This window comes from Phyllostomus hastatus, unplaced genomic scaffold (assembly GCF_019186645.2).
Source record: "Phyllostomus hastatus isolate PE091 unplaced genomic scaffold, TTU_PhHast_1.1 phas_scaffold_93, whole genome shotgun sequence".
Lineage (NCBI taxonomy): Eukaryota > Metazoa > Chordata > Mammalia > Chiroptera > Phyllostomidae > Phyllostomus > Phyllostomus hastatus.
The window spans coordinates 29226432-29244611 of NW_025334042.1; the positions used below are offsets into that span (position 1 = coordinate 29226432).

Consider the following 18180-nt stretch of genomic DNA (forward strand, 5'->3'; position numbering starts at 1 on the left):
TTGATTATCATTAAAATTTAATTTATCTTAAAATTTAAAATGACTATGCTTAAGCATTTAATAGAATAGACTTTATAATTTAATTATATTTACATATCTTATAACGATTACATTTTCATAATTACCCCTTTTTATGTTTGTAGAATTTCTATTAGCATATTATTTATATAAGCAACATATACATTTTATAATTATTTTTATGTTAGCATTTCTAATGTTTTCCTTTATTTAAAACTACTTAAGAAGAAATCTTCTTTCAGACATGTTGGAGGTAGAAGCACCAATCGGAACCAACTCCCACAAACAACTGGAAAATTGGACAAAGTGTTTGAAAACAACTGGCTTCAGGAACCAGGCAACAGACAGTGCAGGACTGCGTGGTCCCTGGATGAGGGAAACGGATACTGTGCGCCTTATGATCATCCTGGCCTTCTGCCTCGGGGCAATTTGAGGGCCAGAAGCAAGGGAGAAGGAATTTAAATGAAGCCTGATAGCTTTCCTAACTTAAGGAGATGCAGATCATTGTTCATGGAGACTAACTTAGCTGGGAATTTCGGGGGGCAGAGTGATGGCAAGACAGCTTCCATAATCAGCAAAGGGTTTCCCATAGAGGTACATTATAAGAACTGTAAAAGGGAGTTCTTCAGGAGGAAGGAAACGATGATACTAGATGCAAAGCTGGATCAATATAAAGGGGTAAAGTCATCAAAAAATATAACCCTTATTGTTTGTATACCCCGTAACAGAGCTTCAAAATACATAAAGCATAATAAAGTGATCAAATTAAAAGAATGAACAAATCCACAATTTCAATTTACATTTCTTTCTCTAATCAAGCACAGAAAGATCAGTAATGATATAGAAGACCTGAAAACACTACCAAGCAATTTGACCTAAGAGACAGCGCCAAGTTAGCCAAATATACATTCTTTGAAATTTCACATGGAACATTCACCGTGATAGACCATATGGTAGTGTGCAAAGCATCTCAATAAATATAAAAGGATGTAAATCATCAGGGTAGGGTCTCTGACCCAACAAAGTTAAATTTAAACCACTAAGAGAAAGTTATATAGAAAATTCCCCAATATTTGAAAAGTAAACACTCTTCAAAATAACCCATGAGTCAAAAAAAATCACACAGGCAATCAGAACATTTTCAAAACCAAATGTAAACAGAACATGCAAACATTGAAGGATGTAGCTAAAGTGGTTCACGGAAGGATCTGTGCTGGTCGTAAGTGTTCATACAATAAAATAAGAAATACCTAAAAATCTGTTTTCTAAGTTTCTACATTAAGAATATATAAAAAGAAGAGACAAATAAAATCAAAATAAGTAAAGAAAATAAAGATTAGAACAAAAAATCAATGAAAAGGAAAATAAATAAAAAATAAAGGAAAAATCAGTAAAACAAAATTCTGATCTTTAAAAGATCAATAAAACTGATAAACCTTGAGCTAGACTGAAGAAATAAGAGAAGACACAAATTACGAAGAATTAAAGATCAGATATCACTACAGATATTTCAAAGATTAACAGAATAATTATTATAATTAACATCAAACAAATAAATTTGGTAACTTATATGAAATGGACAAATTCTTTGAAGTCTGCAAATTATAAAAACCTATGCAAGATGTACTAAACAATCAAAATAATAAATCCACTAAAATGATTTGATTTATAATTAAAAAATCTCTTCCAAAAAGTCTATACCTACATGGCTTTACTGGTGAATTCTATTAAACAGTTAAGGAAAAAATATCCCCACACAAACTCTTTCAGATAATAGTAGACTTGGAAATACTGTCCAACATTTCCAGAGTCAAACATTACTCTCATAATGCTCTGTACATAAAACTACAGAAGAATATCCCTCACGGATACAAAATACTTGACAAAATTTTAGAAAAGCAAATCCAATTATATACAAAAAGTATATATATTTTTACAAATCAAATTATACACAAAAAATATACATCTTTTTTCTGTTGGGGGTGACTTTTTTTCTGTTGGGGTGACTTTATTCCTACAAAAGATGTTAAGCTCTGCCCAACCACAGTGCCCAGTGCTCAGGAGTGGGGGCACAGCAAGGCCCCCGGGACACACCACCCTTGGCACGAAGACTCGGGTGCTGGAACCCAAGGGCTGGTGAGGGTGAAGGGCCAGCATGGGGAGTGACTCAGGGCCATGTGGGGGACCAAGGAGGGGCAGTGTGTCTAGACTAGGATGATAATTACCATGACCACGTGATAATTACCCCAGAAATGCAAGTTTGGTTTAACATTAGAAAATCTATCAATACAATTAACCACATTTACAGAATAAAGGGGAAAATATGCCATATTAAAGAGACAGGAAAGCATTTTCCAACATGCATTAGTGATAAAAAAGCTCAGCAAACAATTGCTAAAAAGGAGGTTCTTCAACTTGATGAAGGGTGGCTATGAAAAAAACTACATCATACTTAATAACAGGAAACTGAATGCTTTCATGCTATGTTTGGAAAGTGGAAAATAATGTGTGCTCTTACAATTTCTATTTAACATAGTACCGGGGGTACTAGCCAGTGAAATAAGACAATACAAAAAAAGACAAATCTTAGCAAGTTCATAGGACATAACATTAAGATACAACGAAATCAATTATACTGCCATATATTAGCAGTGAACTATTGGACATTGGAATTCAAATACAATATTATTTATAATAGCTTCAAAAACATGCAATATAAAACATTGGTGAGAGAAACTTTAAATGACAAATAAATGGAAATATACTACACTAATACGTGAGAAGACTCATTATTAAGACAGTCTCCTCAATTTATTTATACATTTAATATAAGGTAATTATTTATACATTAATTATATATTTATAATATTAAAAATCCATTATTTATAGATTAATTCTACATAAATGTATATAAATATGTGTTCTAACAAAAATCCCAGAATAAAATTACTTGATTGAAATAAATACGGAATGCAAAGAACCTAGATTCATAAGAACAATTTTGAAAAACAACACCAGAGGACTTAACACTATCTGATTTCAAGACCTACTGTTAAACTGAAGTAATCAAGATAGTGGGGAGTGGCATAAGAATAAATGTATAAATCAACAGCACAGAACAAAGAATGCAGAAATAAAACCTTACCTACATGGTCTATTAAATTAAACAACCATGCCATTCATTCAATGAGGAAATAGGGTATTTTCAACAAGCAACATTAAAACAACTAGATACCTACATGGAAGAAAATGTCAACCTTTCACTGACACCATACACAAAAACTAATTTAAATGGATTTTAGACATAAAGGTAAAAGCTAAGACTGTAACACTTCCATGAGGAAACATAGGAGAAAATATCTACTAATTTGGGATAAGAAAAGATTTCTTAAATAGAATAGAAAAAATACAAACCATACATGAAAAAAATTGAAAAATTTCATCAAAAGTTTTATCAAAATTTAAAAACTCTGCTTTCTGAAAAATAACCAGAAAATAAAAGGACAAGGTATAACTGGGAGAAAATATTTGCGAAGGATTTCTACCAGAATATATACAAACTCATAACAAGAGAACAGACAACACAAACATTAGCAAAACATGTAGACAGATATTTCACAAAGAAAATATATGAATGGTCAATAAGAACAGGAAAATAATCTCAATATCAATAGTGACCTAAGAAATAATTATTCTTTTTTTAAGTTTTTTATTGTTGTTCAAGAACAGTTTTTTTCCCCCACCACTCCCCACACCCCAGCCATGCCCACTCCCCACTCAACCCAAACGAGCTAGAACTATGCCCTCACTGGAATGGCTGCAATTAAATGGACAGACAGTACCAAATGAGTAGTGTGATGATGATACAAAGCAACCAGAACTTTCTTCATATGTTGCTAATGGGAGGATAACACAGTACAACACTCTGAGAGACAGCCAGACATAAAAGAGGACTCCATATGATTCCATTTATATGCAGCTTGAGAAAACACTAAGGTAATCTCTAGTGACTGAAAGCAAACCAGTGGTTGCCATGAACCAAAGTTGGGGAAATCTGTTGTGAAGAGGCACAAAGGGCCTTGATGGATGGTAGAAGTGCTGTATACCTTGATAGTGGTGATGATTACATGAGCGTATAAAATTTTCAAGATCCATGAAAATGTACACTTAAAAGAGGTACATTTTATTTTATAGTAATTATTTCTCAATAAAGTTTATTTTATGAAATGAAAATCACAATGAGATCTCACCTCACACCTGTCAGAATGGCTACCATCAATAGGTCAACAAAGAACAAGTACTGGCGAGGATGAGGAGGGGAGGGAACCCTAGTGCACTGTTGGTGGGAATGCAGACTGGTGCAGCCACTGTGGATAACAGTATGGAGTTACCTCAAAAATTTAAAATAAAATTTCCCTATGTCCCAGCAATCCCATTCTAAGAATATATCCTAAGAAAGAAACCTGAAACACTAATTTGAAAGAATATGTGCACCTCTGGGTTCACTGCAGCAGTATTTACAACAGCCAAGATCTGGAAACAGCCTAGTGCCCATCAGTAGATGAGCAAACAGAACAAAAAAGCTGTGGTACATTTACACAACGTAATACTACTCTGCAGTTGAAAAAGAACTCTTACCTCTTTCAACAGCATGGACGGGCATGGAGATCATTAAACTAAGTGAAATAAGCCAGTCAGAGAAAGACAAATACCATATGATCTCACTAATAAACAAAATAGAAACAGAGGCATGGACACAGAGAACATAGAGCTTCGGAATGGAAAGGGATTGGGGACTGGATGAAAGAAGGTAAAAGGATTAAAAAAAAATAGACGTAACCCATAGACACAGACAACAGTGTGGGGCCCCTCAGAGGCAAAGGGGCAGTGGGAGTAGTTGAAAGAGGCAAAGCGGGGGCGATGCAGACAAAAAGAGACTTTGCCCGGGGCAACGGGCACTTGATGCCGGGTGCAGGTGATGTTCTATTGATTTGTACTCTTGAAACCTGTATGGTTTTGAGAACCAATGTCACCCTAGTAAATTCAATTAAAAAATACTTGGATTACAACATGAGATTTTCTTTTTGATCAAACTGCATTGCATAAATATGTCAGCCCAAATTGCTATCATTATATATTTTGCCATGTTAATTTTTTCAGTTATCTCATGAGTTATTGAAATATTAATATTATTTTTAATTCTAATAAAGATAAATATGTATTTATTAAGTACTTCCTATTTGCCAAGAACTCTCCCAGACAGTTCATATACATTTTATCTAATTCCTACAAATAATCCCAGAAGGTTGGCAATACTGCCTTTACTCAGGGTCAGGGGCATACACAATCCAGAAAGTCATTGATGGGACGTGGAACCCACTTCCAGTCTGTGTGTTTCACCACAGCAGTTGCCATTCACCAATTAAAGGAAGGACCATAACACTTACAGGTGCAGAGATACATTTGCTTTACAGCCACTGTCTGCACCAGAGCTAGTAGGCACTGACTATTTCTAATAATGAACAGGTTTTCCTCAAGCTTTTCCAAAGGAATTAAATCAGGTTTTTACCTCGACTCCTATTTTTCAATGTCAGTGTGTAAGGATTTTTAAATAGACAGGAAACTACATTTTGAATAATAAATACCTTCGCTATCTAGATCATCACTTTGACCAAATACATTGTCCATGTAAGACTCAGGAATGAAGGTCCATTCATCACATTTATTAAGTACTTCTTCAGAAAAGTGCCCATTGCTGCCTGAGGCTGCTCCTTCTTCCGCAGCACTTTTCATCTGGTATCTGAGGACCATTCTTGCTAAGGTACATCCTATATCTGAAAATAAAAAAGGTACATCAGCAACTTAGAAATCAACAATTAAGCAAAACTAAACATACACCGAAGTTCTTTATATATTCTTGTACTTCTCAAAAATTGTTTATTCCTACTTCCAAAGTCACTTTACAACTGTGATGTTGCACGTTTAATAGGCAGTAAATTTTAATTTTCAAATTAACATCACAGAAATTAATACAAAGCTTTGGTGTAAACAACAAAGCTGAATATTTAAGAAACCAGCTTAAACCAGGAAAGGGCCTGGGCTTTGAAGGCAGACAGGCCTGTGCCCGCCTCACAGTAATGCCATGTGTGAGTGATAGAAGCCCCCTCAGTGGCAGTGTCCCCAAGTGGGAAGGGAAGAGGACAGTGTGCACAGCATGGGGTTACCAAAAAGATTCAATGAAATGATGCATATAGAATGTTTAGCATGATGCCTACAACATAGAATATTCTCAAGAAATGATATACTTATTTTTACAAACTACTTGCTAAGTGATTCAATATATTGGGAAATTAGGTAGAATTTTAAAGTTATCATCCTTCTCATAAGTGGGTAGAATCCTCATTGTACTACATATAGCCCAGAAAATTTTTTCAAATATTACCCTCAGAGTTCATATTATAATGAGTGGGTGTGACTCAGTCCAGTAGTACCTGATAAATGTTTTAAAGCTATGAATCTAAAATGTTCTTTACTCAAACAAGTTATCCATGAAAATCAAATACCATTATTATATTTTTTAAATTAGGTAAGACTTACGGTTAAAAAAAAACTTCATACAGAACAAAGAGAATGAAGTAAGTGATAAATCTACCTCCATTTTTCTCCAGTGAGCCCACAGTTTCTCTCTACCAGGTGTAAATGGTTAAAGTTAGCTGGTTGTTGCCTGGAAACATGTTGAACTGAGAAACATGGGATCTAATCACCATGCATCAGTCTCCAAAGTCCCCAGAGAACCAGGGAGCCCACTGCTGCAGTTTTTCCCTAAGGTGTTCTTTTTCATATGCAAACATTTACGACTACCACATCCCACTTGTGTGCTCACCAACAGTATACTAAAAAACACCATTTCAGCACACTAAAATCACTGTTCTGTGCCTTTTTTTTTGGCTAATAATGCATTCTATACCCAAACATTTGGATTTGCTAGATGTTATTTTCCATCGATTGCAAAGCATTCCACTGCATGAATGTACTATGGTAATTTTAATAGTTCCTTATGGGAAATACTTATTATTTTTTCCTACTATTTTGCTATTATAAACAACAATTTAATGTGCATCATTGTACATGCATTATTATGTACATTTAGAATTTCAATATCATAGATTCCTATTAGCATATTGCTAGGTCAAAAATGTATGTACATACATTAAAAATAATAATGGATATTGCCAAATAAAGGTGTTAGGGATACAAGTAGAAGAACCTTCCACTCAGACTTCATGGGGGCAGGAACAGTTTTCTTATAAAAACTGCTAGGGTGCTGAGGCAGGAAGAATGAAGAGATGGCCAGGTGAAGAGAGAAGGTAAGGGAATTAGAGAAAGTAACAGTGGGAAAAGCATTCAAGTAAGAGTACATGAAGCCTTTAAGAAACTGAGGGGAATTCAGCCTGATGCAATGTTCTAAGTCCCACAAGGAGGTTGGACCTTGAGTAGACAGAAGCAGCAATAAGCATGGATGGATAATTTAGCAGCATTCGACCATCTCAGTGAAGGAGGGAAAAAGAGCAGACTGCTGGTCTGATAAGGAACAGAGTTTTGTCAGGTGTGTCAGAGAAATGACAATAGAGAAAACATGTTATTAACAAGAGAGTCCTTAGGGCCTGAACTGTGGGGAAGGGAGTGGGTGTGGGAGTAAGGTAACAGAGGCACCGCTGGGAGCTCAAGCTTTAAAAATGCATTTTGTGTGAGTAACTGAGAGACAGTAAAAAAGACAGAAATATTAAAAGAGTTGGGTGATAACTTGTCATCAACATATTTAGTATATACAAAATATATATTAACTTGAAAATATAAAGAGAATACATCCTTAATTGAAATACGAAGTAAATGTTGGCAGAGGTCATCGGAAGGACATGACTGCTGGCTAATCCATGAGCTGGACATAGGCAGTCAGAAGCTCTTAGCCATGACCTTGATTTTACATCCTGCCCCTTGTCCCTACAGTGGGAGCTGTCCCAAAGATGTAGCCTTTGACAGACTGAGGTGTGGTTGAGCCCACTTGGACTGAATATATGACTGAAACCAGTCCAGACCTACATATAACATTTAACAACGTAAGCCTCATATATTAAATTCCCTTGCTTTTTAAACTGGCCACCTAACAGTCTTCAGTCTCTCCTTGCCCTCTGTGTACAAAGGCCAGTTGCAGATTTCACCAGGGGATCTCCCAAGGCACTGTTGTAACACTTGTAAGTGCAGAGATACATTTTCTTGGCAGCCATTGCCTTAACTGGAGTGGGAAGCATTGACTATTTCCACTAATGAACATATTACTCTAACCAACAGTATATTAACTTGAAAATGAAAGTATATATGTGAGTAGGTTTCTATTGATACATATACATTTAAATGCATATGTATACGTAAACACATAAAAAGCATATAAAAAATTTACATGTATCACTTATAAGAGATGAAATAAGTTATTGTTACTTTCTTCCTCATGACTGTTTTCCTATTGTTAAATGAGCATGAATTACTTTTCATTTTTAAATGCAAATTCTCTGGACCAAGTGTATTGGCAATGCAGGGTGAAAGGCCTGAGAACTTGGGGGATTTTTTTTTATTTTATTTATTTTTAGAGAAAGGGGAAGGGGGGAAGAGAGCGTGAGAAACATTGATATGCAAGAGAAACATCCATCAGCAGCCTCTTACATGCCCCCAACCGAGGCTGGTCCACACCCCAGGTATGTGCTGGGAGCAGGAATCAAACCAGCCAGCAACCTCTCAGTTCATAGTCTAGTGCCCAACACATCGAGCCACACCAGCCAGGGTGAATTACTTTTATAATAAAAATTAAAATATATAAAAAGAGTCCTGGCTGGTGTGGCTCAGTGGATTGAGTGCAGGCCTGCAAACTAAAGGTTACGATTCCCAGTTCGATTCCCAGCAGGGCACATGCCTGGGTTGTGGGCCAGGTCCCCAGTGGGGGGCATCAGAGAGGCAACCACACACTGATGCTTCTCTCCTTCTCTTTCTCCCTCCCTTCCCCTCTCTCTAAAAATAAACAAATACTTTAGAAAATAAATAAATAAATAAATAAAATATATAAAAAGAAAAGTAAGTCCTCAGAAAGATCCTACAGTGTCGTACTCTCCTTATAAAATATGTATTTGCTGGGTAATAAAAAACTTAAGTAGAGTATCACTTCCAAGCATTTAATGACAAAAAAAAAAAGAGATACCCAAACCCTTACAATATTTCTGACTTAAGTTGCACCAAGGTGGAATGAAAACTAACTAAAAGATTAGTGACTTAAAAAATACTACTAAAAATAAGACATACCAAATGTTTTTCTTAAATACTTACTTGTTTCTTTTCTTGAATTAAATGTCTTATCTGGAAATAAAGGACCGAGCCAAGAAGGTTCAATTTTTCCTATACCAAATCCTCCAAGGCAGATGCTGTTGTTAGCCAGGTCCAGGGCAAGCCTCCTTAAGAGCAAACTGATGGTCTGGCCATCCCCTTTCCCAATGCTTATTGTCAGCGCTTTACGCACATCTTGTTCACGGGGCCCACTACTCAGTAACAGTTCCACCAGTTTGGGGTTGCTGGCTTTTTCGCACACCTGTTAAAGAAAAACATATACAAGCCTGTTAAAAACCTGTATCTCTTCCATTTGGGAGATGGGTAAATTGAATCTGAGGTGACTTTTCACTGCATCCATAAATTTAGATAGAAACAAAATAAGGTAAAATTCATCCTTGAAATAGACTAGAAAAAGACAGAAGATGAGCACCACACATATCAGAGTAGCAGAAATCAAATAACCTGCCACATGAGAGTCGGTTATCATGGAAGAGGCAACAGGCTGTGAAGAACGAGCTCACAAACTCAAAGTCAGAAGAACTGAGGCTTACATTTCCTGGGCTTTCGTCTCATTGGAAGACAGCTGGCACACAAGTGCCTTCATGCAGTAAAGGCTTCCTGCCCTGCCTTCAGTTGTAACATAGAATATAAACAGTGCAACATTTGTCAAGGCCATGTGCAAAAGACAGCCATCATTTCCGGTTTTCCAGAGCTCCTCAGGACAAGAATCTGAAGTTCCACAAAGAAATATCCTGTGTCTCAGTTTTCTACCTTCCCCTGAATATTCTACGTTCTGAGCTCTGTTCCAGGTGGGTTAGCTGACTAGGTGCTACAAAAACTAGTGTCCGCTGTAAGCAGAGAGACGCTGAGCAACCTACAGCACAGCCCACTGGCCCTGCTCAGGAGCTGCTTCAGAGAGGCGTGGCAGGCGGTGTTTTACAAACAGAAGATCAAAATAATAGATAATGGAAGTATTACACGTCAGGTACTATGCTAAATTCTGTACATGCATGATCTATAATTCTTATAAAAACAAAACCCTAGGCCACACAAATTATTAGCCCATTTTATAGATTAATAGAAAACATACGTGATTTGTCCAAACCCTTAGAGCCAGTCAATAAGAGACTTGGATCTGACGGCAAATCTGCTGGCTCCAAAGGCTGTGCTCCTTTCACTACACAAAATTAAGGACTAAGAAAGAAAGGAAAGAAGACTCTAAGATCCAAGGTGTCAGGTCCTGAGCAGAAGGACGAGACTGGGGGAAATTCCTGAATTCTCCAGAATTAATGTGTGCCTAAGGGATTCGAGTGGACAATCCTGTGGTTTGATGGTACCAACTCAATTCCCACCAGCCCCCAGCATCACCCACCTTCAACATATTCTCCTCAGGGCAACTATGGCACCTTTGTACTCTAGATATAGCCAAGGCACTGTGCTATTTAAAAATCTTCTAAAACCCCTCTGCCCCGGGACATTCCCCCAAACACAATATGCAAAGTTACTTTCATTTGTGCTATTTCCATGCCCTAAATGTCTAACTCTGCCCTTCACCCAGCAAAAAGAAGTTCATTCTGCAAGGAATAGCTTCAAAATTGCCGGCACAGTGAATCTTTGCTGCCAGCCTTCTGGGCCACACACGCCCTTCCTCCTCCAAGCTCCCATCCCATTTTGTTCAGCACGGTCCTTAGCACACTGAACCAGATGTGCCTGCCTATTTCCTAACTGGAACAGAAGATATGAATGCTGTGGTCACTGTTTGTATCTCTGTAGCCTCATGCACTGCCTAAGAAATATATACATATAAATTAACTAACAAATTACTAAACTCCCCCTTATAGGCTCACAGGGAATTTGGGATAGAGGGAGCCAGGTGAGAAGGAAAAGACTAAAAAACTCAATTACAAATGCCTTCTCTTACAGCTCAGCAAACTTTTATCCCTAAGATATAGCACTTACTGCCTACTTTGTATCATGGTGAATTGGGTTTTATCCTGCCTCCTCTCCTAATACACACTTAGGAAAAAACATTGAAACAGGAAACCCCTTTTGTATTCTTTACTATTTATCTAGCATCGTGCTTTCCACATAGAAGGTACTCAATATGTTTCTGTAGAGGTATTTTCCTTAGGGCATCAACACAATCTAAGCGGACTTCAGGCATGTCGTGCCATGAAAATAGACAGCTGTAAGAAAGTGTAATAGACAAAAGAAAATTAAGGAAGTAATTTCAACTTCATTAGAGGAAAAATAGTGCTCAGAAATATGCAGTTTCGTATTTAAATAATAAGGTAATTCAGAATAGAATCAAACTTTATCAAAAGTATAATCTATTATCCTTTGAAATCTCATCTTCTCATTTATAATTAATGTAGGCAACAATCAAAACCAAATATTTTAAATTAGCATTTGAGAATGAACGAACAACCCAACACCACCACTATTATGAATCTGCTGTGTAAGCAAGAGATTAAAGCAGGGAGCAGATGTATTAAGGCTTTGGGCAAACTTGTTTTTGTTTTACTTCAAGTCACAATGCAACAAGCTCAGAAACACAGAGACCTGATTACAACACTGAAAACACTATGGAACTTCAAAGTGAGTCAGACTATCATGGAAAAGTCTACAATGTTGTATAACAAGTTTAGGAACATGTTTTTGGTTGGGAAAGGAGATTCTGTAATCATACAAGTGCTAAATAAATCTCTTGCTGAACAAGGACATGAGGAAGCAAATAAAACCAAAGATCAAGGGAAGAAAGGGCCAAACAGCAAGAAAAGGACTGAACAGGTTCAAAGACTCCAAATGGAGAAGCTGATGCTCAAGACAGCGACCAACCACTACATAATGGAGAGGGCAACGAAGGATGCAGCCAGCAGAAGGAAAGAGCCATCCAGCCAGGGCAGAGACTGAGATATCCCTGAGGGTTCTACGTTAGAGAACTAGGTTGCCACACCTGGAATATGAAGAACATTTGAGAATTTTTTAATGATTTTCATTTGAAATATTCAGACTGCTAAAAGTTCTAAATTTTTATAAACATGGGTTTTGATGTTTAAAGCTTGCTTTGAGGAAGAAAACCCTTTGTCTTTGCTTCAAAATAAATATTGCTCAATTGTACCTGTGCAGTATTAACACCGATATTATATAGAAAATTCACTTACAAAATGTTGATCAGCTTTTCCAGACACTGGTTACATCACATTTTCAATTAGTGTGTGTATGTTAATGTGCAATTGATAGTAAGGAAAAGTTACATTTTTAAAACTACCACCTGTATAAACATTTTGCCTTTTCCCAAATACCATAGGTTTGGGGTAGAGTTTTTATTTAACAGACTGTCTTTTCATTGTTTTGAGGTTTTGAGGAAGTTGTACATTTTTATGGTAGATAAAATGTTACCTCTGTATAATTACTCCCTTGTTCTACCTAAAGTTAATCTCACCCATGGTCTATATTGTGCTACATTACCCTGCTGCTCTGTAACAATGTGTGGTTCTGTGTGCCTTTTGGTATAATATCCAAACCAAGATTGAACAGAAAATTCTACATGTTACAAAACTCATGGTAACTTTAGAAAGTAATTTAATTTTTGCCTGGGAACTCAGTGAAGTCACACAACTCCTTCAGACAGCCAAATGGATGTACATAGGAATGAATCTGGCTCCTGGGTTCAGCCATCTAAGATCCTGTACAGGCACAACTAGCTGAAACTGAAAACTAAGTGATAAAGTTTATTTTTGAGATATTCCTGAACTTGAAAAAAATCACACTCATTAGTGAAGTCACTAAGTAGTATTTTTTAAATTTTACATATCTGTTTTTAGAGAGAGGGGAAAGGAGGAAGAAAGAGAGGGAAACATCAATGTGTGACTGCCTCTCACATGCCCCTTACAGGGGACCTGGCCCACAACCCAGGCATGTGTCCTGACTGGGATTCGAACCAGTGACCTTTTGGTTCACAGGCCAAATCCACTGAGCCACACCAGAGCCAGGGCACTAAGTAATATTTTTTAATTGAAAAGCAATCCATGATGTTTATGGAGTAAATAAAAATAAATGCTAGATAAGGACACTAACTTATCTGAAGACATGGCAATGTCAGAGGGGGATTTTTATTTCTGTATCATACACATGACAGGATTGTGAACAATGGAAACCTTAGTTGCTACTGGGGCAGTAGACAAAGTAAGGGAGCAGTTTCTGACATTCACATATATGGACTAAATCAGGGTGAACCAAGGTTAACACACAAAGTTTAAGGGTAACTTAACAGGTAATATTTCTAAGATAATTGATTATGTCAGTTTGGTAGTTTTTAAAAGACACTTCCCCTGTTTTCAAACTATGAATACAGAAAAAAAAGGTTTTTAATACTTCAGTGTTTGCATGTGACATGCATTGCATGTTTTGACCTCTCAGATAACTGTTTTCATCTATAGGTAATTATTTTCATCGCCAATTATTAAATTATTTCAATACTTGGAGTTTCACTTTTGAGAGGTCTTACAATGGAACCTAGGACCCAGTATTTTGAAGGAACTCTTGCTATAATGTCTGTCTGGTTCTCAGTACAATAAAAATTTGGAAAAATTATTCTAGTTAAGCCGTAAGTGTGAGCACATAAACTTGGTTTGATTAAAGAATTTTTCTCCCAAACTCTAAAAGAAAAGAAAAAGAGTAAAGCAGACACTCAGGAGGCAGACTTTCCACTACTTACCAGGAGAGTGTTGTTCTTAAGCAAGTCGCTTAACCTCTCTGTGCCTCAGTTCCTTACCTTACAATGGGGGCAATGCTAGAGCCCATTCCTAGGGTCGTGGTGAAGGTTCAGTGTGTAAAGAACTCAAGAACAGTGCCCAGATGGTAAGGAATACCACAAAGAGTTTATGACTTTCATTCAGACTTCATTATACTTGCTCATCCCATCGTGACTGGGAGAGTTTTATCTTCAGGTCTCTCTCTATTCATGCATTTTCATAGCCAGAATTAATCTCCCATATTCTGCTCTACCAATCAGACACATTGTATCATTCAGAAAGCCTAACAAGATTAACTCCACCCTTGCTCGGAATAGTCATTAAATATGCAGCATTGGCACATGAATAGTGTTGATTACCATTTTTGCATTAGTACAAAATAAAGCCTGTTCAATCAATCTATCACATATTTAATTGAAATTTACTACTTGATAAACAAAGAATCTGACAGCTAGGATAAATTCTTTAATAAACCTATGGATATAAAGATCTGATTTTTTTCAAAGAAAAGATATGTATGCAAGCTATTAAGTTTAAAAAACATGGGAAGAAAAATAAAAAGCTCTTTATTGGTAGAAAAAGTCAGATAAATTGAAACAAAAGTAGAATGCACTTTCTGAGGAGAATGTAGAGTAATTGCATTAAGGTGCTTTTAGGTACATTGTTTCCCAAAGAAAAATTTGAAGAAGTTACTTTTCAATTCTTCGGCATATCCAAAACACATTCATGCAATGATATGCCAATACCACAAAAGAGACACAATAAAAACATACTAAGTTATTGAGGGAAATAATTTAACTACCTTTAAAATAAAAGAGCAACTATTTTTAGTGTTGCTTGCTTAAAAGAAATTTGACTAAATTTAACTTACTTGATTATTTGGTTTTAATGTGTAAACTAATTGTGCATGAAAATGAGTTACAGATTCAGTTTATTTTTAAGCAGATTGCTAATTCATACTAACTTAATGCTCTTACAGTTGAAATATTGATTTGAATCCTTAGGCAAGAGAGAAATTAAATAAAGTAAGGCTTTAAAAACAAATGACTAGAAAACAGTACACTGCTGGTTATCTAATAATGTATATTAAATCATACATAATTGTTTTGCTGGAAATATTATTAAATTTATAGAAAATATATACATGGTACTCCCTGAATGCTGCTATAAACTCTAAAATTTATACAACAAAGACAAACTTGAAATAACATGTAATACACTTTAGTAAATGCTTATTGAATTCACAGTGCAAAGCAATGAGTTCAATATTCTGACTGATTGACAGAAAGTTGCACATTGTACATGTCTATTTACATACAACTCACAAGATAGGTGTTCAGGAGGTATATGTAAATTGTCATTGACTTACAGAAGTAAATCTTCACTTTTCATGGAGGTTGGTGAGTGTATGGAGGGCTTTATCCAGGAAGGAGATTTATGTTACATTTGGAAGGAAAAGTAGAACAATTAGACAGATGTCTGCCCAGTGCAGGAGGGAAGGCAAAGAAAAAAGGCAGGACCACAGTGCTACACAGCTGTGGGGGTGCCCAATGGCAGGGATGTCTGTGTGAACGGCACCCCCTACAGTGTGTGGTTCCAGCCTACAAGACCACTTACTACTGTGGGAAGTTGTGCCCTGAGGGAAGAACTTTCTAGTCAAAGAGACTCAAAACAAAGAGAAAATGGTTGGAAAAGATTAATATGAAATAAAGCCATGGGCTAAGTGGAGTGTGGCTGGTGAACAGTTTATACAGAGATGCATAGTAAGAGACACATTTGAAAAGTTATTTATCAACCTTAACAAGGGAGGGAAACAAATAAAATGAGGGATTAGACATTAATACCCAAGGACCCTATTACCTCTGAAATGCCATGAACCTAACTCGTACTACAAAGTACAAGCGCCGTGCAATATACTGGTAAATTCTGCAGTGAGGAAAAACAGGATGTAAGTAATAGCTACACAATGGCAGAGTCAATAGAGTAAAGGCAAACGTGTCACCTTGAAAATTTACCTGACAAATTAAAGAAGCTCCCTCCTTCGCTCGATTGGCATCCGCTCCCAACAGAAGCAAGCATTCAGCCATGATGCTGTTGTTCTGATCGCATGCTCTCTCCAGCATCACACTTTTTAACTCCTCATCCATAGCTAATTTTGCAAAGCACTTGCAACAGAGGTTTAGGAACTAAGAAGAATGAAAATCAAGATTAGAGTCTGCTAAATACACAACAGTTAGCATACAAGTGAAAAAACACTGTACCTGCTGATCCTTCTGTTCCATGATACTAGAAGACATCTGATGGAATATTACTGAATCAAAGGAGTAATGCACCAACAGCTTGGAAAACGACACTGACAATTCCAGCACTGTCAAGACTGTCTGAAATCCCTGAAAGTGTAACCAAAAGTAACAAAAACAAAAGCCATCATGAGCAAAAGAGAACAAGTAAACAATATAAAACAGAACTTGTACAAGATACTTAAAACCTGAGTTGTTCCCTTAACTAAGTAGAAATATTTACCGGGCTTGTACTTTAAAGCTATAAACCTTGAAGCAACCCCGTAAGTCCTATATATACAGAGAATAAAATGCTAATTAACAAAGCAGGAAAAATACCTAATCCAGTAATATGAGGCTTTTAAAAATCGCTGTCTGAAGCCATCCCTCGGGATGAAAGCCAGGTATCAATCAGGATTAGAAAAACACAGTGGGCAGGGTTACAGACCCAGAGGCCAGAAAAGTGAATTTTTATTCTAATATTGCACATTAGCTTCTTGAGGTAGCCCAGCATTTCCCCAACATTTTGTGCTTTCTTCTGAAATTTTAACCTCCAAGAGACAAATCTGAGCTCCTGATTTCAATCACATTAAGTGTATTTGAGAGAAGTTCTGAAGGCACCCTGAAGTTTACATCCTTAAAGCCAAGTGTGTATAAAGAGCTGATCAGTCACACTGTTACTTTTTAGAGCCACAGAAGCATACTGCCAAGAGCAGTCTGGGCTGTCTACCCATGTGATACTTTAAGGAAAGAATGAACTTTTGGCTTTAGTATTATTTAGTTTGGGTAAATTCACCAAAGATCAAATTAAGTTTTTAGATTTTTAATATCTGTCAATTTCATATATTAATGAAGTAATCAAAATACTAATATTATTTTGAGCACTTAAGACACTGAGTTTCTACAAATACTTCCTAACATTTGATACAACAAGTAGTTAATTTATGCATCCACCCACCTCTAGGGCAGAGGCCCTGAAAACTCAAATAAGTGCAGCCACAGAGAGGTAATGCAAATGTGTGAAAGGCACATAATTCAAATTAGAAGCTTATAAAATGCAGAACTGACCAAACAGAATATGCTGGAAGGCCAAATTCAGCCCACTGGTCAATAGTTTACAACCTCTACTATAACAATCTTAAAATGTATGCCTAGATGAATCACCACTGAGGAACTGAGGGTTTCGTACCTGCACAAAATCATTTCTTTTCCCTTGGATTATGTTTAATCAGTTCTGGTTTTAATTAGTCTAGGTGGAGGCCCATTATAAAAAGCGGATTTATAAAACACACTATCATTTTTAATCTAAGAATGTTGTGTTCAGCAGCACTTTAAAAATTAAAACTTTATATCCACTATCTCATTTACTAATAAAGCCTCTGCAAAGGTTGGAGCCTAGGCAACATTATTCCTGGTCAATGCTCCCATTCTTCAAAGTATTTGCTGAGTCTGGTTTATGAAAGTTGCAAACTCCATTACTAAAAACTACAACCAAAGCAGAAAGTCTTTAAAAAAAAAAACAACCACTATTTGTTTTCACAACATTAGGGAAAAAAAATTCTGAAATAATTTATTCCTTAAATCTCACTTGAGTTCACCCTAAGCCAATATCTTGGATACCTAATAAAAACAGTGATTATATATCACATTTTAAGTTTTGCTTGATGAAAAATGTTTAAAATATCTTTTCACTACAAGAAAAAAAAATCAAGGGCCAAAATCACTACAGGAGAGCAGCCCACAACAAAACACAG

The 18180-nt window shown here is 36.4% G+C and overlaps 1 protein-coding gene across 2 annotated transcripts in view; it reads right to left on the bottom strand.

Annotated features, from left to right (window-relative positions):
• Positions 1-18180, bottom strand: part of LRRK2 (leucine rich repeat kinase 2) — a 135098-nt gene that overhangs the window by 70794 nt on the left and 46124 nt on the right. For both annotated transcript variants that reach the window (XM_045829139.1, XM_045829138.1), the window contains exons 17-20: positions 16409-16537; positions 16163-16333; positions 9391-9649; positions 5664-5852 (exon numbers count right to left, since the gene is read on the bottom strand). In XM_045829139.1, the coding sequence (XP_045685095.1) occupies positions 5664-5852; positions 9391-9649; positions 16163-16333; positions 16409-16537 (748 nt within the window). The remainder of the gene's footprint in view (positions 1-5663; positions 5853-9390; positions 9650-16162; positions 16334-16408; positions 16538-18180) is intronic.